This window comes from Pholis gunnellus (assembly GCF_910591455.1).
Source record: "Pholis gunnellus genome assembly, chromosome: 7".
Classification (NCBI taxonomy): Eukaryota; Metazoa; Chordata; class Actinopteri; order Perciformes; family Pholidae; genus Pholis; species Pholis gunnellus.
Window position 1 is genome coordinate 14,735,957 of NC_136533.1, and position 27,873 is coordinate 14,763,829.

A 27,873-nucleotide genomic window follows, 5' to 3' on the forward strand; every position below is an offset into this window, starting at 1 on the left:
CATAGAAAAAGATCAAAGAAACAGGCAATCGATCCATCTAGATGATGGAAATAAACAAAGAGAGAGAGGGATGAATGAAATCAGTCAAATGCCTAGCATACTGTAAAAATTAAGATCTCACAGAAGAGTATTTTACAATGGAGAGGAGACCCCACTGACAGCGCCCTCTGGCGGCAAACCTGATGAACATACACAAGCTGCGGAGAAAGAAGGCGGTCGTCATGGCAACACTTCTTACTCCAGGTAGATGTCCTCGGTGGGGCAGGCGTACTCCAGATGTTCCTGGTAGTACTCCTGGAAGGCTCGTCTGTGGAAGAGACGGAAAGATGACTAAAGACGAACCTGCCAGCTATTAGAACACGGCCTTCTGTAGTAATGCATCTGGTAGTAACATATTTTACTCTGAATAGAAGCAAGTTCTGCCCAAATCACGCTCTGCTGTCTGCACTCGCAGAGACTATCTGCGTCTTCAACTATTCAAACTCGACACGGCTTCAACCGACATGACTAAGCTTCCACGTATGCACGAACATAAAGGGCCGCAGTGCAAAATAAACCCCGGATCCCCGATCACTGTTGCAACTACGGATGAGAGTGATTGGTAGTGAAGATGCACTTTAATCCAGGACGTTGAGATCAGACTACAATAGCAAACCATTAATGAGCACGTCATTCTCCAATCTCCTTTTAATGGCTGTTAGCATTTTCAGCATGTTGACAATAAAAGTGCATTTACAGTTTAAGTGGAGTAAACATATCAAATCAAACAAATTGACAGAAAAAAGGTGCACAGACATTACCATGCCTTGATATATGTTTAATAACGTGATTTGTACTCACCCAACACACTCTGCTACAGGTCGCATGGACTCCTGGGATACAAACACGTGGCAAGCAAATCTGTTTAGCATCGGGTGCTTAGTGATGAAGCCAAAGTAGCTGCAAAGAGAAGAAAACAATATGATGAAATCAGTCAGATGTTACACTGTACGCCGCTGACACGAGGGCAGAAAACCAATGTGTTTGTTCACCAGTTGTTCCTCGGATGGCATCCGCAGAAGGAAATGTTTTTCATCTGGAAGAAGTGACTACATCTGTCATACTATGAGATGCAGAGACAGACAGGAAGAAAGAAAAAAGCTATCAATGCCACATCATTTCATATTAAAGGGAAGACTGACTTTGGATTAATTGTCTCAGTAATATATGATTTGTGTATTTGTGTTTTGTTTTTCCATACCTCATCAAGGATGTCATATTCATCCTCCAGGCTCATGATCAGTTTCACTCCTTGCAAGCTAATCTCCAGCTCACACAGAGAAGGAGGTCGCACATGTACTGTCCGTTTCCTCGATATTGCAATCTGACAGAAAGTATTTTGACACGTCAAAACAAACATGCTTTAATGGTGCACACAGTACGTCATACATGATGGGCTCTGTTTTGTGTGATCGCACATTTGTTTTGTTGTTGTCCACTTACCTTCTGCATGGCGGCACAGAGAATGCCGTTGCCTTGGTGATAAGGAACCTCAACAGACCCCAAAAACTGAACGCTGAAAGTCTCGATCCATGCTGGATTTCGTTTCATTCCTACAGGGAGCAACATGGACACACACATACAGAACATGTGATTTTTCTGACCCTAACAGAGAGGCAGAGGAAACAACAGTTGATGTGTCACTCAACTCACCCAACAGCTCCTTGGACTGGCCTATGACCTCATGGGCATAGAAAGCAGGAAATATGCCCCTCTCCCCTGTCCGCATGTTATAGCCTCGGTACCAGTAGTCATCCTCTTCTTCCTCTACATATAAAGGATCATCCACATCCAGCTCCAGCTCATCTGCATGTCTGGGAATGAACCTGCAGAGAGCAGCAGAGAGGAGGACTAAAATACAAAAACTACTGTTACACACACTGTCTTACATGGTATCGGTGCTGCTTGGTTATCTTATAGAGTGGAGGTAATTTGATCAGGAAGCCTCTGTTTGAGTTTCAGGTTACTCCCCATTGGGGAGCAGAGAGAGAAGAGGGATGAAACAGCTGACAGAGAAAGATTGTGGGGTGGGTGGAGGAAGACAACGAGCTCTAAATGTGGGGATGTACTTACTGATAGAGGACCGTGGCAAAGCAAATACATAATTATACATTCACAACATGTATACAAAGGAGGTGCATGTAGCTTTCCCTCTAGCTCGCACACACACAAGCACAGACACAGGTGGTGGCTGATGTGATTATTACTGGTCACCCTGCAGCTCTCGAGCTCAGCTTTAGCTTGGCCATCTGCTCTCCTCCTAAACACAATTAGTGAAACCTCGAAAGAAATATTGTTTTGTTTGTGAGTCTGTGTGTGTTTGTCATCAAGGTCAAATGTGGTCTTGGAGACACCTGCTGTGGCAGGAATTACAGCAGAAGCAGATTTGAGTACTCTGCCAGGTGTTTATATGTCTGTGGACAGATTTTGTCCATGTGATAGCGTGAAAAATGAGCAAGACGCAGTTATGACACTTTACAGGTTTGTAGTTGAGATCAGAATGAAGGCAAAGTTCGAAGATAGTTGTGGTCTAAGCAAGGACCCTGGAAGTAGGGAGGTAGGTATGATCTCTAGTTATTTATAAATATGATTGTTGCACCAATTCACATTGAGGTCCCATTATTAACAATGAGTGTACTGTAGATGGTCTTACCTGTAGACTGCCCTGTGTGTCTGGTCCTTCTCCTCTCCATTGATGGTACAGGAGAAAAGTCCAAAGGACTCTGTGCCTACATGGTAAACAGACACCAGTTAGGCTGTTTTAATGCCCTGAAAACTATTTTATTTCAAATAGAAAGGTAAATGTCCAAAATAAAATACAAATAATCATTTTTGTTGGGGGAACATTCTCAAATAACCTTTATGTGAGGAAGTCTAAATGGAAGCTAATTGGATTTGTCAAAAAAGAAATGACAACTAAAGTCCTTGTAATGAGACTTTCATTATGCAAATCACCCTTCATTATGAACATGAGTCTTGAAGCGAGAGCACTGATTGATGATGGATGTACTGGGAAGCAGAGCCCTCCCATAGGTTTTGTGTGGGCTCCCTGCCAAATGTAGATCACATGTTAATGTATAATGCTGACAGTGATGAGTTAAACCCTAATGCTGTATATTTATGAGTGAACAATTTTAGCAAAGATGCTCCTGGGCCATTAGCTGTAGGCTAAATTATTTACAGGGGCCTTATGTTGAAGGAATAGTTCCACATTTTGGAATTGTGGACGTTCATTTTCTGCCTAGAGTTAGATGAGAAGATCAATACCACTTTCATGTGTGTATACTAAGCCAGGAGACGGTTAGCTTAGTTTAGCATAAAAGCTGAAAACAGGGGAAACAGCTAGCCTGGCTCCATCCAAAGGTAAAACCCAACCCCCTTTGAAGATCACTTATTAACAAACCAAAGTGTAAAAATAACAAGTATTGGTTTTATGTGCATTCTGAATGAAACACCCAAGATATACTTTGTACTTTGTCTTAGTTAGCTTAGCTACCCATCTCCTGACTGTAGTTTTATATTTAATTGACCAATATAAGAGTTGTATAGATGTTCAACTCCCAGGAAGAAAGAGAATATGTGTATTTCCCAAAGTGACAAACTATTCCTTTAATCACTAGAAATCTTTGATTGCAATTACATATCTGAGAGTTTTGCGGAAGGGTGCGGTGTCTAAATAGCCTTATGCGCAACTTACTGGAGGAGCGGGAGGTGCTGTTGACGAACACATTGAGGAACTTCTTGGAGAATGGGAGGTCAGCTTCGGGAGAGGAGTCCTCAGAAGAACTGAGAAGTTCTGGCCTCACTTCCTCATCATCCCGACCATAGCCCACTTCTCCTGTCCCCAAAGGCTCCTCATCACATAGTGTGGACAGCTCACTGTCATCACTCAGAACGGAGGTGCACCTGATAGGACACAGTTTGTCCGTTTCAAATTTCAAATTAGGGCTAGACATCCACAAGTACTGACAGACAGCTTGATTCACCACTAGAAGGCACATCATTCTGAAGTAGTGTTTAATTAGAGCATTTTAAAGGAATGTTTTACAATATTAGCTCTAGTAGAAGAATTATGCAAATAATATTCCAGTTGCTCTGCTCAGTTTGTACACAGACACACACATACTCCAGTTTATATTTAGCTTCCACACATTTCACTCATTGTTAGAGCATACCTTCTGAGGCTGATTAGTTCCAGCGTAGTATTCTCATCCACCACTAACGTGTACTTCATGGAGTCATAGGCCAGTTCATCTTCTTCGTTCGGCTCCCTTAGAGCCAGATCTTTCTCACACAGTGGGAGGTCATGGTCAGGTAAGGGACGGTCTTGCACACTGGAATCAATAGGTGGTGAACTGTCAAGCTCCAAGTCACTACCCCGGTAAGACTCCTTCCTCAAGCCGCCCAGGAATGGGTAAGAGTCTCCGTCATCCTCCTCTTCGTCGTTGTCTGTGGAGTAGGTGAGGCTAAAGCAGCGGTTAGTCTGGGCAGTGGGTATGTCCAGTGTCAGGCTGTGTTTAACCTCGGTGATACGCTCAAGAGATGCTGAGGAACGGCTCTTTGGCCTGGGCTCCGTCTCTCGTCCTTCGTCCTTGTCGCTGACCACACTCTCACTGAGGCTCGGTGAGTCCAGATCCTTCCTACCCTCCAGCATCATCAAGTCATTATTAGGCTCTTCATTTTCCTCTTGTCTCCTGGCGTTCTTAGATAGTTTGTCTGTGAAGTTCTTCTCAGAGTCTTTAGTGGTATACTTGGAGCTGAAATCTGTGGTTCCCCTTCCGTTGTTTGCACAGTGCTCCAAGATCAATGGGGTTATGGTGTCACCAGTAGGGTTGTTCATATACAGACAGGGACTTATCACTGCTCCTTCTTTTGAAGTCCCCATGCTCTTTCTCCTCTCTTCTGGCTCCATCATATCCTTTCTGTACCCCTCACCTTCCTTTTCTTCTTCCTCTGATCCCTCCAATTCTGATTTCTTCTCTTGGTCCTCATCATTGAAACCATCTCCCTCTCCAATGTCTGAGGATGGTGAGATGGTGTCTGACACAGACACTTTCCTCTTGAAGCAGTCCTCGGGACAGCTGATTGGGTACGAGCCCTCTGAGATCATCCTGTTGACCAAGTTGCTGAGCAGCCACGGTGAGTCTGAGTTCTCACTCAGGTCGTCTTCGCTTTCTGATTCAGAGTCTCCCTCACTGGTTCCATCATATTCATCTGCACTGGGCATTAGCCTGGGTCCCACTGGCAGGTAGAAGGAGCGTTTGAAGCTCTCCAGACTGTGGTCTGGTTCTATCTGCAGCACCATCTGTCTGGACAGACTGTCCTCACATCGTTGGGCTGGAGGCAGAGTCTCATCTGGGTCAGCTTGGTGCTCAAAGGACAGCTCATCGTCCACATTCTGCAGCCCCATCAGAGCTTGATCATCATCGTAGGGCTCAGGAGGTAAGATGGGTGAGTCATCAGGGGATGGTGTAGCAATAGTAGGTGAGGGTAGAGGCGAAGGAGAGGGAAGAGTAGACCCTTCTTTGATTGGGTCAGGCTGGCCCAGGAGTAGAGACGCTTTGAGTCCCACGATGCCACTGTCCTGCTCTAACTCTGTATCCAGGTCCAGTTCCTGGTCTGATGTAGGCGAGCTGGCCTCCTCAATGGAGTTGGTGAGATGAGATGAGCGTCCACTGCTGCTGTCATCACTGGTTAGATCCAGCTCTGTCTCTGAGATAGAGGAGATCATGTTGGAGACCACGGGGCCTCCACAGGCAAACGCTGCCTCCAGCTCCCCTTCAATGTCAGAGTCAGAGCCAGGAGAGCTGAGGTCCTTGTCCTGGTCTGAAGTCATGTAACCCTGCTGGTTCATATCTGCTATCCCTGGGTCTGAGGAAGGTGAGGTTGAGTCGTTAGCTGCTGCCTCCATGGCAGAAACTGCTGCATCTGAACTGTTGTAATGGCCAAGAGCATCTGAGCGGCTGGAGGAGACATAGCTAGAGAAGGGTTCAATGGAGGGGAATTCCACATATGACGACCGATTCTCCTTACACACCATGTCGTACGTCTCCTTACACATGAACTCCACCTCAAAATCTTTCTCCAGCTCCTCATCAGACAAGGGTGTATCGGCACCGTCGTTGACTCCCATGGGTGCAGTGGATGACAAGCAACCACTGGTTCCATCTAGGTCTAAGTCGTTCTCAGGCTCCACACCTGACTCACTGGTGATCGTATAAGTGTCGGTGGCACGCCGGTTTGAGTGTTTGTGGTTGTGGTCACTGTTGAGGTCGTGGTCCACCTCTGTGTCGGAACACTGGGAGTGCTCGTCTACAGAAGGTACTCTGGTCGTCTGAATTAAAGGGTCTGCCTTTGGCTCAGTGATGTCACCAGAGCGAGGGTGGGTCTTGTGTTGACCAAATGAGCCTGTGAATATAAAAAGGTGAGGAGAAACAAGAAAGGCCATGAGAGAATGAAAATACAGGATGACATTGAGGATTATGGAGGAAGATGATGTAGAGAATGAAAAAAGTCAAAGGTGACAGGTCATAAGAGTTGTGGAGGCAATTTGGACAATTAAAGAGAGGAGATACAAAAAAGGCCTAAAGAATAACAAAGAGACATTTTTCTTAAATTCATAATCAGTTTAGAAAAAGAAGATGTGGAATGAGCAAGTCCAGCAAACTCTTCATTTAAAAACACATTAATTTGATTCCCTAAAATAGACTAGTGCAAAGGGCTTTGTAAGAATCAACATGGCTGAACATACACTGAACAGGTATTCACATCACATCACTGCATTTAACATCACGGCACTACACGACACCGATGATAATGGAATGAGCTCGAAGCTTGCCAGGCTGGCCTTTATGTTACCGTATTCGGGCCTCTCTCGCCTGTTGCCCTCCATGTCACAAAGGAGGGGCCTGTGAGGGGATTGGGGGTTCCCGCCCTCCCCTGCCTGTTTTGGTGGTGTACCTTTGCTCTGAGACCCTGGTGCCTGGGAAACTGGAGAGGCGGGGCACTGGCCTGTCACATGGCTACCATCCTCCAGACACGAGTGGGTTGGAGACAGACGACCTGCAGGTAGAGAAGATATTTATTTTCAATGTAATGCCTGCAGTGTAAGGATTGTTTATAATACTTTATTTTAAACAAGGCAACAATAAACCTGCCCATCTGGGACAATCAATTACAAAATGAAAAATTTGAAAAAAAAATAAAAACTTGAAATACTTCAATGTCTAATGAATTGATTGTTATGGCAAGTAATTAATATCTCTGCAAAGAGATAATGAGATCGGTTGTGTATGTGCGTGTGTGAGTGAGTGAGCCATCTGTCCACGGCTGATTTGACACATTGCTGCACCAACCTGGATGTGTGAATTAGTTAAAAGGTCCTGATGGGCAGGTGGCACCTTGCATGTAGCCTCTCCCATAAGTGTATGAATGGGTGTGAATGGGTGAATGGTGACATGTGTAAAGCACATTGAGTGGTTAGAAAAAAGGTTTGTTAAATTTGATTATTTTCGACGGTTTGTTTAGCAGCTAACAGCTAACACAACTACCGGTACACACACAGATGAAGGCATTCCCGCCGCTCAGCTGCTGCCAGAGACACAGTTATTCAGTGCATTTTTATTGGGCATCGACATCAAGTTTACCCGTGTGTTGTCTAAAAGATAGACTTGAAGCCCAAATAAATGCTTCAAATCACTGTCATGCCCTGAGACAGAGCTGATACGTGATTAAAAGGAGAGCATGTCTGATGAGTGAGATGTGTGAGTGAGAGCCAATTGTGGGTTCATTCAAACATTACAACATTGCAGACACTTCTCACTAAGTAAACCTTTCTAGTTTTTTATGTTTAATTGTTTCTTTCTAATTGCGTCTCTTGAGAGAAATCCATCTCCATTCAAGGCAAAGCTTTGATGTATGCCATACAGTATGCCTGATCTATGATCAGGACATAGCTTACTCCATATAGCGTTGTCCAGACAAATAAATGAATGTTGGTTGTACTGCATCCAACGTATGAAAAACGATGAAGCAACATAATTCCTGCAACATGCAAATTAATTACAATTCTTTCTGATAACTTCTCCAAAGTTTAACCGAAATCTTGTCAGTCAAAATAAGCTGCATCTTTTGTGAAGTATCATGTGTAGTAGACTAACAAATACAATTTAAAATTTAAAAAAATCGTCCGTACCCAAATCTATAGAGATAATTGTGTGTATTTACCCTGTGAGGTCTTGCGTAAAGAGTCCTGCCAGCTTCCTTTCTTTGGGGACAGACTGCTGTTATTGTTAAGTGAATCCTAATGAGAAGAGAGAGAAGGAGGTATTCATAAAAATGTACAGTACAATTACAAAGACTAAGAGTTACACATAATCTGTGTTTGGTGTGTGCTTAGGACCACAGCTTCAGGCTGCTTACCTGTGACACAGCCGTGGTGAGGTTTAGTGTGGTGGGTCTACTCTTCAGTGTGCCAAGAGTAGGGGAGAGAGGAGGGGAGGCAGAGGGGGACGGGGGTGCATCAGGGTCAACCTCTTCATCATCTTCCTCATCATCATCGTCATCCTCGTCGTCAATCATCTCAAACTCTTGGAAGTCATCCTGGAAGGAGCATACTGGGCGGTGCATGTCACTCTTCTCCAGGATGAGAGAGTCCTGATGCCGGAAGAGAGAGGGAAAGAGAGAGAGACTTGTAATGGGGTACAGGGGATAAAGTAAATGAAGCTTTATACTTTCCCACCTTCAGCCTATTTCAGACAAATTAAAGCATCTCCTGCCCTGACAGCAGAGGGGAAACTATTATGTAGTGAGCCAACACAAAGGGAAAAAGCTGCTACCTTCAGTCCACTGCCTATTACTTCCGTTTTCATTTTAAAGCTTTGCCAAGAACAGGCCAGTCTGAGAGATGAATAGAACAAGGAGAGCACAGATGGACGGCATGCAACACAATGTTCTATGATTACAGGGCATTTGTAAAACACAGACACACACATAAAAGCACTGTAGTGGGCAACACTGCAACAGAGTTCACATTAACAGCCACAGCACATTTTGCTGATGTTTTTTCATGCAGCCTAGGGTGTTTTGTGTGTGTGTGTGTGTGTGTGTGTGTGTGTGCAAGTCTGAATACATGTATGTGAGTACATAAGACAGAGAAGCTAATTGCAGGCTTCAGCATCAGCAGCATTACCACCTCCCCGTAAAAAGATAAAAGTGAAAAGGTTGAGCTAATTAAGTCACTAAATGCTAAGCAGAGCAGAACAATGGAGTAGTCTTGAGAATGGACTGTTTGGAAGAGAGAGGAGGGAGGAATAGTGTGTATGTGAGCGAAAGACGAAGATGAAAGAAAAACATAGGAGGGGAAATTAAATGAGAACGGATCAATCAGAAATCTCTCAAATTTCAGCTGGTTTACCGGAAAGCAGCGCACTGAATGATTTAAAGGTTTATCAGACCACACCTCCAAGAGTGTGTATATGTTGCAATGTAGCGGTGTAGCTTTAATGTTTGCCAGATACAAGCTGTATTGATGGTGCGAAGTCTACAAAATAGCTTATTGACACACATCTGACACTGGCTGCTTGTCGTGGAAGAGGAGATAATTGCATTATTATATAATTCTTTGACGAGACACAATTGGTCATAGCTGCTTTTGGAACTGTATAATCTCTCATCTACATTCAACCTTACAGAGCAGACAAAAGTGACAATATGAAAATGTCATGTCATGGTTATCCTGGCCAAAATATTTATGATTCACAATGTTATCCTGATGATCATCAAAATATGCTTAAAACCCTTAAATGACAGTAAAGCATACTGGAATTGCTAAACCTTACATTTTGTTGAGAAACAAATATTTTTATTTATTGCATGACCTTTTATTTAGTAAAAAATCTTTTTAGTGAAAAACAAAAAAACGTACTCATAATCTATAAATTGCATAAAAAAACATACATGAATCAATAAAAAACAATAACATTGTGAGTCGGTTCTTTCTTACGTGAATTAATGAAACTTATTCAGGCTTTCTGCCATGATAGCGAGCTAGAAAGCTTTTTCAAGTCACTTGTGACGTTCCCAATTATCGCAATATTAGAAATTCACCACGATCAACTTATTGTGACTGTTTTTCTAAATCACGAGCCACGTTAAAAGTCCATATCGTCCCATCCCTACTCACACTTATTTTAATAAAAGTTGCTACATCATCGTTTCCATGGACGTTACCATCCCTTCCCTAATCTGAATTTGACAATGAAAACACAATGATTGATTTATTCGGCTTTGCAGTTTGAACAGCGCAGCACTTTGTCTGCCTCTCAGTGCAGTCTCTTTAATGGAGGAATCAAAGCTCACCCTCTCGCACAGCCAATACAATTCTGCTGACGCCTGGTGCATCCACTTTGTGCCACAGCAACAAATATTACCACTCAATCTATTACCGAGAGAGTTCACATGAATATGCATACCTACATCTAATTAGCATAACTATTTATATGTGATTTAGCTCATCAGATGTGAAGAAATGTTTTTAAAGGTTTGTGTATGGGCCATGTCTAGTCTTCCTCCTTACGTTTTATGTTTTCTTTTATCTCAATGCTTCCTGTTTTATTTTGTGTTACTTGCCTCTACTCTCGTTTCAGAGTCTTTACTTCCTGCCTTTGTGTGTTTCCCGCCTTTGTGATTGTCTGCCCAGCCCCTGATTGGATCCACCTGTGTGTAATCACCCACAACTCGTCTTTGTTCCCTCTGTCAAGTGATTTCCTTGTGATAATGGTCCTGTTTTTTGTGATCTCTGCTTGTTACTCCTGACCTCGTCTTTGCCTCATCCCTGCCTGAATTGTTTGCTTGATGACCTGACGGAACTCATTTGTAGCAAACCTGTTTCTGAGAAGTACAGTCTGTTTTTCTGCACCTTATCCTGCTCTCTGGGTTGTGCCATTGAGTCCTGTTTTTCCCTGTGGTTCCACGAGTCGTAACAGTTTGGCTGTATGTTGAGAAACCTTTCAGTCCATCATTATAAGCATTCTTGCTTCATAATCTACTGTCAAGATTCACAATGCTGTTTCCTCACACTGACCCATTATAATCCATCACTGGGGATATGTGACCTATAACTCTGTGACATCAATCCATAACACCGAGATATCCATCAGCGAGGTTGTGAAAATGCCACATCTGCTTGGGAGAATAATCTGCACTGTCAGGAGACATCCTCTGGCGAGGCCACCTGACAGACAGGCGGGCACGCTTAAATGGAAAAAAAGAGAACTATAGATGAGGACTATGTGTTGGCGAGACGCGATCCACAGGGTCTCCAGTTCCCAAGGACAACCCATCTATCCCCGTGACTGTCCCTCCTCTGTCAGTCAGCAGACTTATGCAGTCATACTCTCCTGCTGGCAGAGGAGGTGTTGTGAATGAGTTTAGTCCTCTTACACACACAGAGGGAAGCGTTGGAGAGCGCAACTGCAGTCAATAGAAATTAAATTATTGTAAAGTTAAAAATGGTCTTCCTTGTATCAGACACAGACACGCCCAAATGCATTCAAACTATATTGCTTCGCAGTCATGAACACACAACAATGTGTGTTTTTAACAGCTCTGCTTATGACTAACATTTATACAGTCATGTTTTCTCTCTAACAGCAGCTCCAATAGGGCAGTGTCTGATGCTGATCAGTTGGCAAAGAGATATCGCTGACAAAAAAAGTCGAAGGCGGAGCTGCTTGTTGGTCTGTAATTAGCAGACCACGGGCTAATGGGTCATTTTATACTGCTTCTGCTGCAGCACATAGTGAGACGACTGCTCCACTATACAGCGCTGTCCTGACTGGGCAGACGAGAGGCTTCGGGTTGAACTGCAGGGCCATCTTGCTTACTGAGCACACCAGCTGACAGAGAAAAACTCTGGACAGATGAGAGAAACAATCTGAGCTCGTGCTTTGCAAATGAAATGGACGCCAGGGACTGGTAAATCTCAGTGGAGGCTTAGAATAAAGTGGTCTTTTACTGTAAGATCTAACAGACAGCGGGGTCAACAAAAAACAGGAAGGGTCTCGTGGAGGTGAAAAAACCACCCAGCAGAGGTTCATATACATCTGTTGAATACAACCATGAATGCAATGCTGCCCAATTACTGCAGATGTTATCTGTTGGCTGGGATCATGTTGCAATCAGTTATTTGTCGGTCTTTTGCATGATTGTATTTGAACACACCTGCAAAGCCATTAGTCTTGGATCACTCAATAATGGAAAAAATGGAGATGACTTACTATTTACTACATCTACACTCATTGTTCATTTAGCTCACATCCTGATCATGAATAAAGTTATACCTTCATAATCGCCACTGTCCCAAATGTATCTGCTAAACTGGTTTTGTTTGTACAATGATACTATAAATTGTGTGTGGGTGCATGTGCGCCCACGTAAAGCCCATTCACCAAATGTGGCTCGTCATCTGGGTCAGTTTTATGCGGGAGTGTGCGACAGATGTCGATTAGCCTCCTATTAATGGAGACCACCTAGTGAGTGATGACCTCCGTCTATCAGTGCATCTCTCAATTTCCACATTTCAAACTAGCACCACAGCTGAGACACAGACACCACTGCTCTGTCACATACTGAATTATGCATGCACTCATGGTGTTCAATCAGGGCTCTGGAGAGACGGATCTTAGAGAGACAGGAAGTGAAGAATGAGGGGCGAGATGCAGCAGAAAGCAGCAGGGCGTGTGTGTGTGTGTTAGTGTGTGTTTATGTGGTACTCAGAGGAAAGATTCAGAGACAAAAAAAAAGGGAGGGGCTCCCTCTGTTGTGGTCGCTCTGCTTGACGTGCTCGGTTGAAAAAAAAATTAAAGGTCAGGGAAAAAAAAAACAAATCACACGGTTGAAAACACATTGTCAAACCTAATCCCCTCTGACATCATGGAGAAAGGAAAGCTGGAGCCAGAAATGCAATATGCATTTTGGCATCTGGCCAGCAATTACCATTTCCTCAAAGACATCAAATCAGACAATGAAAACAAACCCATGTGAACGGTCTTTAATTGCCTGCCTTCTGCTCCGGATGGTATGGATAAGCTATCTCAAGGCATCACGTGTGTGAGTCTGTTATTTTTTGTTCACGTGTATGTGTTTGTGCGTGTGCTCCTGTCACGAAGCACTGATCTAAAGGGTTATGCAGATTAAGACCTGAACCCCATAACGAATCAGAGCTGGGGATTGGGGCCGGAGAAATAATCTCACTGTTTCGTGAACATCAAAGACATGCTGCCCAGTATGGCTGAATCATACTGACAGAAAAACCAGAAGCCTCTCTCCTCATCAGCAGAGTGCGGGACACCAGGGAGGGACTGCGGCTGCTGACGAGCTGACAGAGTGTCAGCCTGATGCAGGCAAAATCAAATACCATGTGAAATACTCGCACAAAATTCTCGGTCTCGCCTTTCTTTCTCTGTTGTACACGCACACTCTCAGAGGGCAACTGGGTGTGTCCTATCCATCCCATGTCAGCAAGATTACTTCCTCTGGGCAATGATGTAACAAGGACAGACACTATCTCAGCTCGGTGCTTTCTTGTTTGTGAAGAGAGCAGTCGGGGCCTCTGCTGATGTGTGTCTGATTTGTTTGTGTGCATAAGGGAAGGAGGGAGGGAGGGAGGGAGGTAGGAGGAGGCTGAGGCCACTGATGCATGGTTTACTACTGTATGACCTCTCTAGCGCAAGAAAAATAAATCCACCCTTCATAGTCTCTCTTTCTCTGTAGGTCTCCCCACATGCTATGCAAACACAGCTTTGTTACAGAAGGGTTTTGCATGCTATCCATAATGTGTTTTGTTGGTGGATTAAATTGGAGGAAGCAAAATATCTAGCACAGAGCTTAAACCCAACCATCCCTGAGCCAAATCCCCGTTCCCAGTCACCTCAACAGAACGAGAGAGAGAGAGAGAGAGAGAGAGTAGCGCAAAGCTTTAAGGGGAAAAGGGAGTGGAGAAGTGGTAGAGAACAAGGGAGGAGGGAATCTGAGCTCTGTCTCTGAGCAACACTCTGCAAAGCAGGGAGGGAAGGGAAGACACATGGGAGGGAGAGAGGGAGGGAAGGAGGTTGTCTCTGCATAGCAGCAAACTGCACTGGGTCACCCACCCTCTGCTGCAGCTGTGGCTCCACGCCACCACCATAAAACATTTACATCCCACAGGATGGAGAGAGACAGAAAGACAGAAAGAGAGAGAGAGAGAGAAAGGAAATTAGATAATAGTTCTTAGAAATTGTGTAATTAAGGTCTAAGCTGGTCGGACATTTGGGATGATACAGCTAATGACTCAATTGTTTGCATACACTTCATAACACAGTCACTTGAATAGGATGCTTGGAAGTGCTACATAGAATGTATATTACATGCCGAGGAGTTTAGTGAATGTTTACGGTTTGCTCAGATCCCGTATGTATTATGATGATCTGTATGATTATCAGAGTACGTGGAGAATGCTTCACTCTGTACACTAAAGCCATGCATGTTTCTCATTTTGTCCCTGGCATTAAAATATGGTATACAAGGCTTACTGCAGTCATCACACTGCAGTGCTGGTAGCTTAGATAAAAATTCCTGAGCTACACGGGCTTACATAAGATAGCTATATGTAAATAAGCAGTTCTCAACATTAAACAACTATACAAACCAAGTCAGTCTCTGTCTTTCCTTCTGTCAGTCACATTAACTCGTGTGCCTCACTTGAAAAAACTTGCTCTAGTGTCGTTAGAGGACAAACACGCCAGTGTCAAAAAACAGCAATAAAAATATGATATATTAATGTTATTTTCCACTTTCACTGTGTTAAATCTTTCAACCAACATCAGTGCTGATCATAACTACAAAGTGTTTGTTTATGTTTGGGATTTTAGCCCTTTAAATACCAGTCTGTTTACATAGTCTGTCATAGTCATAGTCTGTTACAGAGTAACTGTTGTTGTTGATTTATTTATGAAAATGTGTTTCCATATACTAAATTCATGGTGAATTTTTTTTGGGGGGGGGATTATCAGAGGCTGGGATATGTCAATGGTTAGCAACAACATTGATTTTGATTATTCTTTGCTCAATGTCAGATTTAGAGAAAAACTCCCTATTGGTACCTTGAGACACCTCTAGACAGAAAGCCTGACATTAAGGAATGCATGAGCTTAAGCTGTAATCGGTCAAGTTTATATATGTACGTAAAAGATACATAAATCAAAGCAAATTAAAAAACAATGCCAGGAGAACCACTTACTCTTGGCTTATGTTGTCATGCAAATAAATACACATGCATATTGGCACACGCACACACACACCTACCTACCTACCTTCAAAGCTCAATAGCCTATACTGTTACTCATGTACAGAAATGTACTGAACCTAGGAGGTATATTATACTCAGTTTGAAAGCCTGTGTGTTCTGTGTTGGGTGAAGGTGTGTGTGTGTGTGTGTGAGGGGCAGAGAGAATGAGAGAGACAGGAAGGGGGGAGGAATTGTGACTTGCAGTACAATATAATGTCTATACCTCTTGCTTCTTACATACACACACACACACACACACACACACACACACTATTTTTTCCATACACACATATACCACTCTCTGACCTCCATATCAACACACATACATTATTTTAGTTGTATATACTTGCTACAGTTCCATAATATCACTGCGATGCCCCTCGTGGAAATAGCACATATTTGCCTCATAGGGCAAACATGACAAAATAGCTCAATATGATGGAATATAGTAAAAACAAAAATGTTGAAGCCAGAGCTTTAGATTGACAGCCTGAGATAATAGAACGTACGCTGTTATACTGTAATGGCTGTCAAAATATTGTGGTTTTAATGGGTTTCAATGGGGACATTTTTATTCTTAAGGAGCTGAGCAGTTTATTATAGACTTATTATAGAAGCTACGGTTGGACAATCCTACCAATTTGCATTAACACATTAACACAAAAAAACTGAAAATGAAAAAGCCAAAAATATCTGTAGTAAGGCACAAGGGTTAGATACGTTACACCTTTCAGCTCATTCTGAATATAGCTTGCTACTACGCTTGCCATTTTCTTTCTGTATTACCTGCAGATTGACGCATTAATGAACTACTGTGTGATAAGAATTCACCCAAAGCAACCTTAGAGGAGCCAGACAGAAAAACATCCATCATTCCAAAATGTTTACAAGTCAGACAATATTCACAGTTTGCAATCAGTAAAACCACATGCACTGTACTCATGTCCATTTGCGTTGTCACAAAAGATGCGAGGAATGGTACAATTTAAATAAAAGAAACAACATAACAACAAAGGAGGGGCTCACCTTCTCATATGGATCAGAGTCATAATTGAGTCCAATCCCACAGTCATCTGTGATTTCAGAGAGATCTTCATCATCAAACTCCTCCAAGCTGATGTCATGGGCTGGCCTGGAAAAACAAGAGAGACAGTACATTCACTACTATGTTTTGACGAAGAACACTCATACCTGCAATATGCCTGTTTCATCGGTGAACACTCGAGGGGAGAAGTTCTCATTGAATTATGCCCACACACTGAGACCTGCTCTAACTCATGGACTGTCACTGTTTAGCTGGGCCCCAGTCACATATACTGGACCGAGGCAGCCACACACCCACGTCCTCTATCTTCTCTTCCCTTATAACAATCCACACTAACAAGATGAGACACATTCCAGTGGTGCAGAATGACATCTGCAGCAAGCAACAACAGCAACACATAAAAGTACAGCAATTAAATGCCTATATTTTAAATAAAGTTGGCTAAATTTGATCATACAAGATGTGAATGGTATTAACAGAGTTGTCAGTGAATTGTTGGCAGTTGCCTCTTGCACCAGAGTTTCTGAACTTCGGCAACAGCACAGTACAGCAGGGAAGCTGTGGCATTGCAAGATTCATCTCATCTGTGCCCCATTAGTTTCAGCAGGCTCTCAAATCTACAGCAGTTAGCTCGCTATGTGTTGAAGGAAATGCTGCATTGCAGCTTTGCTACAAAGAAAAGGACAGTGCATATTATGTATGGATGCAAGCTTACATCACACAGTCATATAGGGTCCTGTCTACACAATGTCATCGGTGCCATGGAGAAAATGAGGACGTGCTGATGCATCTAAAAGTATAACAAAAGGGGGTCATGAATAAGTCACTGTAATCAGACCGGCCCCATGCTACTGGTCTGCTTTAATGTACAACAAGGTGCTACTGACAGAAAATACAGGTAAAATACAAAGCTAATCATGACAGAGATAAAGAGTAAATATAGTTATAAGTCTTTGGTCAATTAATATAATTCAGTCAAAGCATAGAGGATACAAGTAATTAATGAGCATAAACACATTTTATACAGTCCTTACGCTTATGAAAGGAAAAAACAGTTATCAAAAGTTAAACAATATTAAAAGTTATGATAAGCTGAACAGCACAAACGGTTTTGATAAATGGTGTGGTTAAGCTACTGATACTGATGCCTTGATATAACTTGTTAATTTTCCTTTGTTACAGACAAACTATTAAGCTTGACCTTGCTGTTGATATGTATTATCTAATTGGACAAAAAATGTACTAAAGATGCAACTTGAGGATTTCCATTTTTGGGGGAAAACTACAGAAAGCTCCTATTACAAAATGCGAGAAATGTATTCATGATCCAAACTTAAAGTCATAGTTCAGTACTCAGCATACATTTTCATAAACAACAATTCACACACATTCATGATACTTCTTCATTTATCATTTTTAGATTTAAATATAGTTCCTACATAGCTTATTGATTTTGGTGTAGAACAAGCAAAAAGAGCTAAATGGTACTTTTGAAGATCCACTGCTAAAGTGAAAGTCATAGGAAGTGTCTTTTCTTCCTCCTTCCTCAGGATCCGTCTGCAGAAGCACAAGTCCATGCGTGAGGCCCCTAGAGAGAAAGGGATCGAGCTGCCTTACCAGGATCCGGCTCTCAAGTACCAGGCTGATGAGTTTTCCGGCTCTGCCAACATGTACATCAATAACTACGCCGATGTAAGAAATCCTAGGTTTACGGCACTTGTACTTACTGTTCACAGCATTGACTGATGGGTTTGTACTTGTCTTTACCTCTTTACCTTTCTTGTTCCCCAGACCACCTACTATGGCGCCATCAGTATTGGAACACCCCCCCAGTCCTTCCAAGTACTGTTTGGCACCGGCTCTGCCAACCTGTGGGTGGACTCTGTCTACTGCAACACTCAGGCCTGCAGTGAGTAAAAACTAACAGGCTTTTCACGACAAAATCCCTCATTTGTCACACTCTTCAGAACATATTTGCATGTGATGAACTCCTCTTGAGGACTTATTAAAGCTGATATAGGCCAAGCGAGCAGAACTAGTCATCCTATTTCCAAGAGATTACATATTGTACATACATGGGATTTAGAGTTCTAGTGTAATTACAGGCATGCCACTACGCATTTTCGGTCTTTGGCAAGCGCCAGCAACTGTTAGTAGAGTAAGATTCAGCCCATGATTTCTAAAATCAAGTGAATTTTTAGAATGTCAAACGGCTCTGCAAGGCATTAGGACACTTTTGTAGAAATGGCTCCAGAGATAATCCCGATCTATGCGATTCACAGACGCACACACAAAGTACAACCCCCAGCAGTCGTCTACCTACTCTGGCAGGGGACAGTCCTTCTACCTGCCCTACGGAGCTGGAAGCCTCTACGGAGTCTTTGGATATGACACTGTCAATGTGAGTCAAACCCAGCAAACAAACCAAGTACACCTGTTAACACTAGACTGGACTAGTCTTAGGATCTGAGACAGAGAACTGCCAGAAAGCAGACATTTGTAATATCACCTCAATTAGTGATGTCTCACAGTTAAAACGTATCTAACACTGGTGTAGCCAAAGAAAGTGTCCATACACAGAAATCAGTGCAGCAGCTTGTTATGTGTGTATTAAGTGTTGAATTCGTGAAAAGACAAGGAAATATACATTTTAATACACAAGATACTTTCAATACCACTCAACTAGAAGAATCATCTTAATGATGTATAGAATCAACAGAGGTCTCCTTTATTTAATGACGCTGTCTACAGTCATATAGGCTGAGGCTTGACAGTCTATGAATTGGCATCTTGCTCGTCGTATTGTCCGGTTTTGGACCCATAGGTTGGCGGCATTGTGATCAATAACCAGGAGATCGGTCTGAGCACAAACGAGCCTGGTCAGAACTTTGTGGTGGCAAAGTTTGACAGCATCCTCGCCCTGTCCTACCCAAGCATCCATAAGGATAAGTCTTATTAGATTAGATTATCCATAAGGCAGTTATACCTATCCAGGTATAACTGCCACAAGGCTTCTATTTGGTACTGTAAAATATATATATGGACACATGGACTCAGATGTTACTGTATATCCAACCGGAGAGCTGATAAGTTTTTGTTTGTGGTCTGGTGTAGAGAAGGACAGCAGGGCAGCATGCTCTCTTTCAGAGGAGTGGACAACAGCATGTACCAGGGCCAGATCTACTGGACCCCTGTGACCTCTGAGACCTACTGGCAGATTGGCGTTGATGGGTCTGTGCTTTTCAACATTTCATCAGCATGAAATGTCTGATGATCTTCTGATAACTGCTGAGTTTTGCTGCCTTGATTAGTGGTTATTTTCTTTGTTCTATTAAGACCGCAAGAAAAAACTAAATCTCTTGGCATATGTGGTGCATTGCAGATTTCAGATCATTGGTCAAGAGACCGGCTGGTGCTCTCAGGGCTGCCAGTCCATTGTGGACACTGGAACCTCCATGCTGACGGCCCCAAGCCAGCTTATGGGTTCCATCATGCAGGCCATTGGAGCTCAACAGAGCCAGTATGGACAGTTATGAAGAGATAGACGCACATGCTCACACTGAAGCCACCATTATTATTCCTCATAAAGATGCAGTTCTGTCCACAGGCTGCACCGGAATGTTATGACACAATGTTCAAATTAGGCCAGTTTGTTTTGGTCTGAGTTTCTGTCGCTCTCAAACACCATCTCTTTCTTGTCTTGATCTCCAGTACATGGTGGACTGCAGCCAGATCAACAACCTGCCAACTCTCAGCTTTGTTATCAGCGGCGTGTCTTTCCCCCTTGCCTCCTTCTACTTACATCATTCATGTAAGTTACTACATTCATAGCACAAGCAAGAATTTGAGTGTGTGCCTATATGTACATGCCATATTTTTGTATTTGTTGGTGTGTGTGTGCAACATTATGAACATTTCCAATGTCCCGTCTCCACCTCCAGCACTACCAGAATGGATACCAGTTCTGCTCAGTGGGCATCACCCCCACCTACCTTCCCTCTCGTGATGGCCGGCCCCTGTGGATCTTTGGAGATGTGTTCCTCAGAGAGTACTACTCCATCAACGACCGCACCAACAACCGTATCGGCTTTGCTGCAGCTGCCTAAGTGTCCTCAGTGTAACCTAACCTGACCGTTAACATGGTCAGATGACAATGAGTGAGTCTGCTTCCCCTCAAACACTGCCAAGAACCTGAGGCTTTGGTTCATCTCAAACTATTGTTATGCAATATTGGTCTACGTGTCTTATATTGTACATCCTTAAATTGGTATGTACAGATTTAGTTGGATTTGTATATTTAAAACAGAAAAAATGTCAAATGTGTCCATAAAATTGCACTATTTTCAAACAGAATAAAGGCTAAGAAGCAATTGTTTTAATATTTCATCTTTCTAAATGAGCACTGATTGTCTTCACAGCACATCTGCTGGGCTGAGCGACATCAAAGGGGTTTCCGCCCTTTATTATTAACCTTGAGCATGTGTCTGTTTGTGTCTAATTAATTCCCAAAACTAGTGGCCTTTTTAAATGAACTACAATCCTGGAAGTCGTTATGACATATAACTAAAATAATGGTTGAAAAAAAAATATCCAATTGCTATTATTTTGACGGATATTGTAAATGCTAAATAATTTGCAATATGAAAGGAAATAATCATTTTTAAAGCATGATTCTCATTTTCATTGAAAAACGTATCATTATGATGTGCTTTTTTTGTAATATAATATTGCGCCTCCTATGATTTGAAAATTGCTGTTGGCCATATTGCAATTTCAATAAGATTTTGATTAATTGTGCAGCTCTCACTAAAACTCTGAGCTCTGGGCTTTTGAGCATTTGTTTTTGCTCCACATAAACTGTGATTAAATCATGATAAATATAATTTGAGATGAAAAAGATCTTCGTAAAATGGCTTATATAGCGTTAAATAGTGGACTTCAGTTACCTTATGACACTGGTACTATTGCTGGGTTTCTTGTGCCAGACATTGTAAGACATCGATGTATAATTATTCATTCACATTCATGACATCATGAAGTGTAAACCCTGGGGGCAGTCTGTTTATGACTAAAGCCTCAAGACCATTCCACATGGACGCACACACAAGCAGACGAGCCACCAAGGCTAACTTCCCATCTGTCAAAATGTATGTCTTAACCAAAACTGGAGAAATAAGGTCACTAATGAGCTCCTTATCCATCCAAGCCTTCAAGGAAGCTGTGTTTGTATGTGTAGATGTGTATGTGGGTGTGATTCAAAATGGAAAAAACATCGGTATAGCTGTATCCAAGGCAGCTGTCACCACTACACAAGTGGAGTAAAGTCCCATGTTCTGTTTGTGGAAACAGAGGAACAGTTCAGCTGGACAAGGAGGGAGGAAGAAGAGAAACGTTTAGGTGCACAGGACAAATACAAATCTTTGTTTGCTTCATGGCACAAAGCAACCTGCCACTCCAGATAAAATGCAGAGCACAGGTTGTAGAGCAGTCATTTCCAAAGATTAAGTCGGGACACACAGGTGGGTCACACGAGATTGTATTATGGTAACCAAATAAATGTAAAGACTTTTTCCATCAATATTTGTATCTGCAGTACACCTTTGAGCCACATGAGAGAGAGCCTGAATGTTTGGTATTATTCTGATAATTGTAGCCTTTGTATAACATTGTATCTAAAATGAAGGCTAGTGTATATTCTGTTTGTTTTACTGATGAGAGGAAAATAAACTCTGCCTAAATGCATTTATTTGGTTTAATTTATAAATTATATCATATTTTTTCAATAACACATGCACAAAATGTGATTTATCAAACATATATCTCTTCGAAATGACTGGTTTACCTATTCAAGATAATATAAATTGATGCTGAAATGGCAGTAAACATTCATTAATGCACAAATTTGCTCTTCACACTATTTATAGATAAGGCCTATTGTGGATTGGGTCGCGCTGGTTTGTCATCTTTAAAAACTGGGGCCCCAGAAAAAACAGCTGTAGAGACATCAAATGTGGTTTTTGATGGTCTCTTTCTTAAACTAAATATACTGATGTCCAAAACATTGAAATTTAATTTCACCCAAATTACAATGAAACATATTTTCTCACTTAACTATTGCAACATCTAGCCATGCGAGTAGCTGTGATTTTATTTGTTTTATTGTCTCTCGACCGAAACCCCATTATGGTGCTCATAGCTTTAGAAATGTACAATCTAAAATAATCTGTAGCAACCACTTTTGAGAAACGGTGTCTGTTACTCTGGATAATCCACACAACAGTGAAGCGTTGTTATAACTTTAGAAAGAAAAGTATAAACTGCTGTATTTCTGATGAAAACTCTAGTTTATAGTTAAGTGTGTGGATTTACAGAGTAGCAGGGACCCAGTTTCTGGTAAAAAAAAATTCAATGTTACTTTCTATGTTTTTTTCCACTAACTAAATTCCATTATCTTCCACTGTACTGGGATGGAGGCAGAAATCTCAGCTAGATATCCCAAAACCTGGATTTAAAAAAAAAAGGTAATTGAGACAATTTGGATGAACTGGGCCTTCATTATTGTCTGACATTTGTCTTTTCTCTTTTCCCTTTCCTGGTGTCCTCCGTTCTCTATTCTGCTGTGTTTCCAGACTCCATTTTGTTTGTGTGCTCATCTGCTCAGTGTTGGAGTTCTCCTGTAGATCTGAAATGCACGTCACAATAGCGTGTGGCCCCATTTCCCCTAAACTGCAAAACCTAAGAATGTGTGTCAGTTAAAAGCTGCAGACACAGAATAACGCACAGAGCAAAGGCCTCTGTCCTCTCCTTGAAGAGGGAAAACACAGACGGTCCCAATCCGCACACAAAGCTACAGGTACACTTCATATGCATGCACACACAAACCGCTTCTTTTCTCTTGGATGGTTTATGTCCCTTTCTAGACATATTCCGCATGATTTTGATTTCAGAATCTACATCAGTTGGTGAGATACAGCCACCGCTGCAGTGTCGACATTAACTGTCCATGTTTCTGCCTGATGTTTAGACAGCATCCAAGTGAGTGTGCAGTTCCTGTCATACCATGTTGTGCACAGCACACTGTGACATCCCTCGCATTCACTCCTACCACAAGAAAACAAGTCAGCACAAAATTACCATTCACTGGTGCCGGTCATGTTGCTGCAATGGCACACCCAGCATTCACTGGCACTGCTAAGGTTTTGCTACCACCTCTGTGTGTCTGTAGATATGCTCTTTCTTTGAATTTTCTTCTTGACGTTCTCAGGCTTAAACAAATCCAACCAGCCCACATTTGTACAAACAGTTATTCTCAGCCGTCTCTGATACTGTCATGTCCAGGCCAGAAATAGTCAAACCAGCACACTGTCATCTTTGCTTGTCTAATTCTGTCTGAGTTGTATTATATGCTATATTTAACTAAGCGAATCTATTTCACACACTTTCGCGTTTTAGTAATTGATTAATCACTTAAGAAATGTTTCAAGCAATAAAGCCCGACGTTGGATTTTTCGAGTTTCTGAAATGTGAGAGTGTGAAATCACAACTAAAAGTTGTATATGTATGGAAAAATAGCAGAATAACAGATGTCCATATTCAAAAAAGGAAATGAGAGAAAAATAAGAATATGAGAAGAAGAAATGAAAAAGACCCTCAGTCTTCTGTAATTAAGCTGCCTTTCATCCGTCAGCGCCTGCTTTCCGGTAACATCATCATCTTCAAAAGCCAAGGACATCTGACGTGGTTGCTACTGACTCATTAACAAGATCAATTTCCCAGGCTTTTTACCCACCATCAGTCTTCTGTAAGACACACCCACACGCAGACAAATACACATGAGTCATACATTTAACCTAATGAAGCCCTCTCTGTTGTCTGTGTCAGATCCAATCCTGAAGATTACGCCATTTTTTAACCAAAGGTGGAAATGATGCATCGGTTTGCTCAGAGCTGATGCTTTCAAGTTGATTTGGTTGTATTTGAATTCATGAAGCCATCCCATGTAAAGCAAATCACTCTCTGGAGTCATAATGATGGAAAACAAATCTCATGGACTGCGTAAATATGATTAATTTAATTATTGCTGAATGGAAAAACAATGCTATAGCAACAGCCGCTGCAATGATTGACATGCAAAGACATGGCAAGTGTTGTTTGTACACCGAGTGTGTAAGAGCGGGAAAGAGAGAGGAAATACAAAAATACGAAGAGAGAGATGAAATACAGCAGGAGGGAGGCAGAAATGGAATGCTTAAGCTAAAATGGATCTGTATTTGATTTAAGCTTCTTACCCCATGTAACCATACCCACCACTCACCTCCCCCCTTCTGCCTTCTCAAACAGCCTTCAAAGAGTCAAAAGTAGAACATCAACTGTTAAACATGTGAGTTTTGCGGAGAGAGGGGGGAAATCAGAAGTACGCTGACTGTAAATGTTGTAGTAGTCTAAAATATTGATGTATTATGAAGGAATACAACTGAGGTTTGACAGAATCATATCAAATCTTTAAATACGTTATTAAATTATATTCAAAGCCAATCCCAAACCGTTCAGATCCTTTGTTGAATCAAGAGCTGCAATTTAAGATTATTTCCATTATTGATATCAGTAATCTCACAATTCTTTTCTTGATTCATCAGTTACTCAGAAAGAAGGGAAACATGTCTATCACAGTTTCCTGGAGCTTAAAACAATGGCTTCAAATGTCTTGTTTGTCTGATCAACAGTTGAAAACATAAATACATACATTTTATTGTCATAAACAATGACAATAATTGTCATTGTCAAGACTAAGAAAACCATGAAAATACCCACATTTGAGAAGCTATAACCAGTAAATGTTTACCATTTTTAATGGATTTTCTAAATTGTTAAACATATTTTGTATTGATATGAACAGATTGATTAAGTAACATATAATTTAATTTAAGGTTAAGAAATAACTTTATATTTAAAAATGTATTTTTGCCAGATAGATTACATACATTATGCTATTTTGCTACATCACTATGTGAATGTTGATTTGTTGAACTCATTTAACCAACTAGATCCAAAATGGAACCCACTATCCGAACCCAACCCTCCCAAACACTCACAGCGTTCAGCTTCTGAATGGCTTAAATATTGCTTTTGCATCTTTATTTTTATGTACACACGTTTACTTTATGTCATTTTATTTAACACCACCTAAATTTCCCTACAGCTAAAATTCTTCTTCTTCTCACAGCCTTTTTTTTGGTGGCATCTCTCCAATTCTTAGGCATGTGTCAGAGTGTTTGCACAAAGCACAACACCTTCCCATTGTAGTGTTTTAGGGGGCGTTACCTATGCTAATAAACAACCACAAGCCTCCAATCTATGTTCAAGTGGGAATCATCCCCCTAATGAGACCAGATCTGGATGGTTAAGAATGTCTGGTGCGTCTGGAGTTGACTTCTCTTACTTTTTCTCAGAAATGTAAGAGAAAATATAAGAGACATTTCAGAGAATGCTCATGTCTCTCTGTTCATGTTGGAGGGGATTTTATTCACATATTCTCTTACCAAGAGAAATAAAATGTTACATCAACTGTAAAGTGCATCATTTTGCTATACAGGCTGATATGTATCCTTTGAGGTTTGCATTTATAGTGGAGAGAGGGATCCCTCGGTGCAGGAGAAATTATAGAAATCTCTGGAGCTCAGGAGAGAAAGTCAGGCTCCCTTACGGATTATGTTGCCCATTGGAAACGGTGTTAGGGTTACGTAAGGCAGATTACTGTACCACACCATCACACCACCGGTGGTTTCATCCATGAATCAGTCAGACACAAAAAACACAAAGACAAAAGACACATACTACAAGGAAAACACACACCCATGAACACAAATTATTAAATGAGCAATGCACTTTTACTGGGAAAAAAAAATGTTTACAAATACAGACATCTCATGCTCCAAATATTTAATCAAAGTGCATTATTGGTATTTCACAGTCTGAAATCAATGATTCAGAGCTGCCCCAAAATACACACAAATCATGTGTTTACCCTTGAATGCACACAAAAGTAATTGAAAACAATAGAGTGCAACTGATCAATCTCTACGTCATTGAATTAATGCAAGAAAGACTTTGGAGTCAGTGACAGAATATAAGCGGGCCAAAAGACTGAATGAAGAGAAGAGTTATTCCCATTATTTCTTTGCTAAATAAAAGATAAATAAAGATAAGCTGCTCCAGCTGTTTGCCAACGCTGTAAATTAAAAAATATTGATGTAATGGCCAAAGCTTGCATCTGTGCTCTGAACTAAGGTCATTTAGTAGTCATGCAAAAAAATCAGGTCTATTGATCTGATATGATCTGGCCAATGAGATGAAGCTAGTGTGTAACTAAATCCCCCGCATGAGTGCATGTAGTGGATATAAAATCCACTGGGGCCTGACTTGCTAATGTGATTGCATTCTGTAAGGACATTGGGCATGTGGAGGCAGACACAGAGACAATGAAATGTGGCATTATAGCCTATGGGATTTGTTCTTTGATATTGGTAACATAGAGGAAGGCCTATAGCATCAGCAGCACTAGGCAGGCCATTATTGCATATGGAAATCAAATAGAAACACAATATATCTATATATATCCAACATCGTCCTATCAAGGCAAAGCAGATCTGAATATTCCAGCAACAAATAAACAACCTTGGAGAAAAATGCTAGCTGTCACTAATTCTGCAGAAGTTTTTGATCTCTGGTAACAGTAGTAGATTACCATTCGCAGTTGTGTTCAGTCAGATTTGTCATATTGTGTGTCGCAGAGGTCACATTAGAGTCGTTTGAAACAACATCAATAGGACTTCCGTAAATCATTGTTCAGCAGCATGCCCTTGCCTGCTTGGACTCAACAGGGCGTGGGCCTCACACAGAGAATGCGCAAGGCGGCTGCCTGACGCGACAGCTTACGAGCAATCATTTGTCATCTATTTCACCGTTTACCCTTCTCAACACTCAACAATAATGAAAGCTGTCTTTCAAAAACAGTTGTCTTCAAGGAACGTATCAGCTCTAAAACACAACAAAAACTGACCCTGATCAGCTGCAGCACCTATTGGCGCGCAGGGTGGCAGCAGCAGGCCTGGCAGGTTATTCAAAAACATCCATTAAGGCTGCTACCGAAGGTATTGAATGTGCGTTTTGTTGCAGTCACCAAAACAAAACGGATAGAAATGTTAATCACCTTGCTGTCATTTCCTCCACTCATCAACCGTGTGCGTCGTCCCCCATCACCCCCCACTGTCGCTCTACATGTAAGCTCTTACCTGCAGCCAGGAGGAGAGAGGGAATGGAAAGTGGATAGGGAAAACATCTCAGCCCTGTCCGCCATCTTCTTCCACAAATGACTCAGAGCAACTGCAGAAAATCACAGAGGGAGTGCAGTCCATTCACAAGCACAGGGCAGAGGACAGACGCAGCCGTGGACAGAGACGTCTCT

General features: G+C 41.8%; 2 protein-coding genes across 2 annotated transcripts; one reads left to right on the top strand and one right to left on the bottom strand.

The window, feature by feature from the left end:
- Window positions 1-234: 234 nt before the first annotated feature.
- Window positions 235-27,765, bottom strand: mapk8ip2 (mitogen-activated protein kinase 8 interacting protein 2; the record flags this gene model as incomplete). The annotated part of the gene is made up of 14 exons (XM_079162515.1): window positions 235-307; window positions 841-939; window positions 1,032-1,102; window positions 1,241-1,363; window positions 1,483-1,592; window positions 1,693-1,865; window positions 2,693-2,768; window positions 3,737-3,945; window positions 4,215-6,447; window positions 6,898-7,101; window positions 8,266-8,341; window positions 8,461-8,694; window positions 16,391-16,496; window positions 27,701-27,765. 14 exons carry the CDS (start codon window positions 27,763-27,765, stop codon window positions 235-237), a joined length of 3,852 nt encoding a protein of 1,283 aa, XP_079018641.1.
- Window positions 17,224-20,515, top strand: LOC306698924 (gastricsin-like; the record flags this gene model as incomplete). Its single annotated transcript, XM_079163424.1, is given in 10 exon segments — window positions 17,224-17,237; window positions 17,960-18,101; window positions 18,201-18,318; window positions 18,692-18,810; window positions 19,234-19,358; window positions 19,467-19,640; window positions 19,792-19,939; window positions 20,121-20,189; window positions 20,191-20,220; window positions 20,351-20,515. Coding segments are annotated over 10 exon segments (1,104 nt in total).
- Window positions 27,766-27,873: the final 108 nt, after the last annotated feature.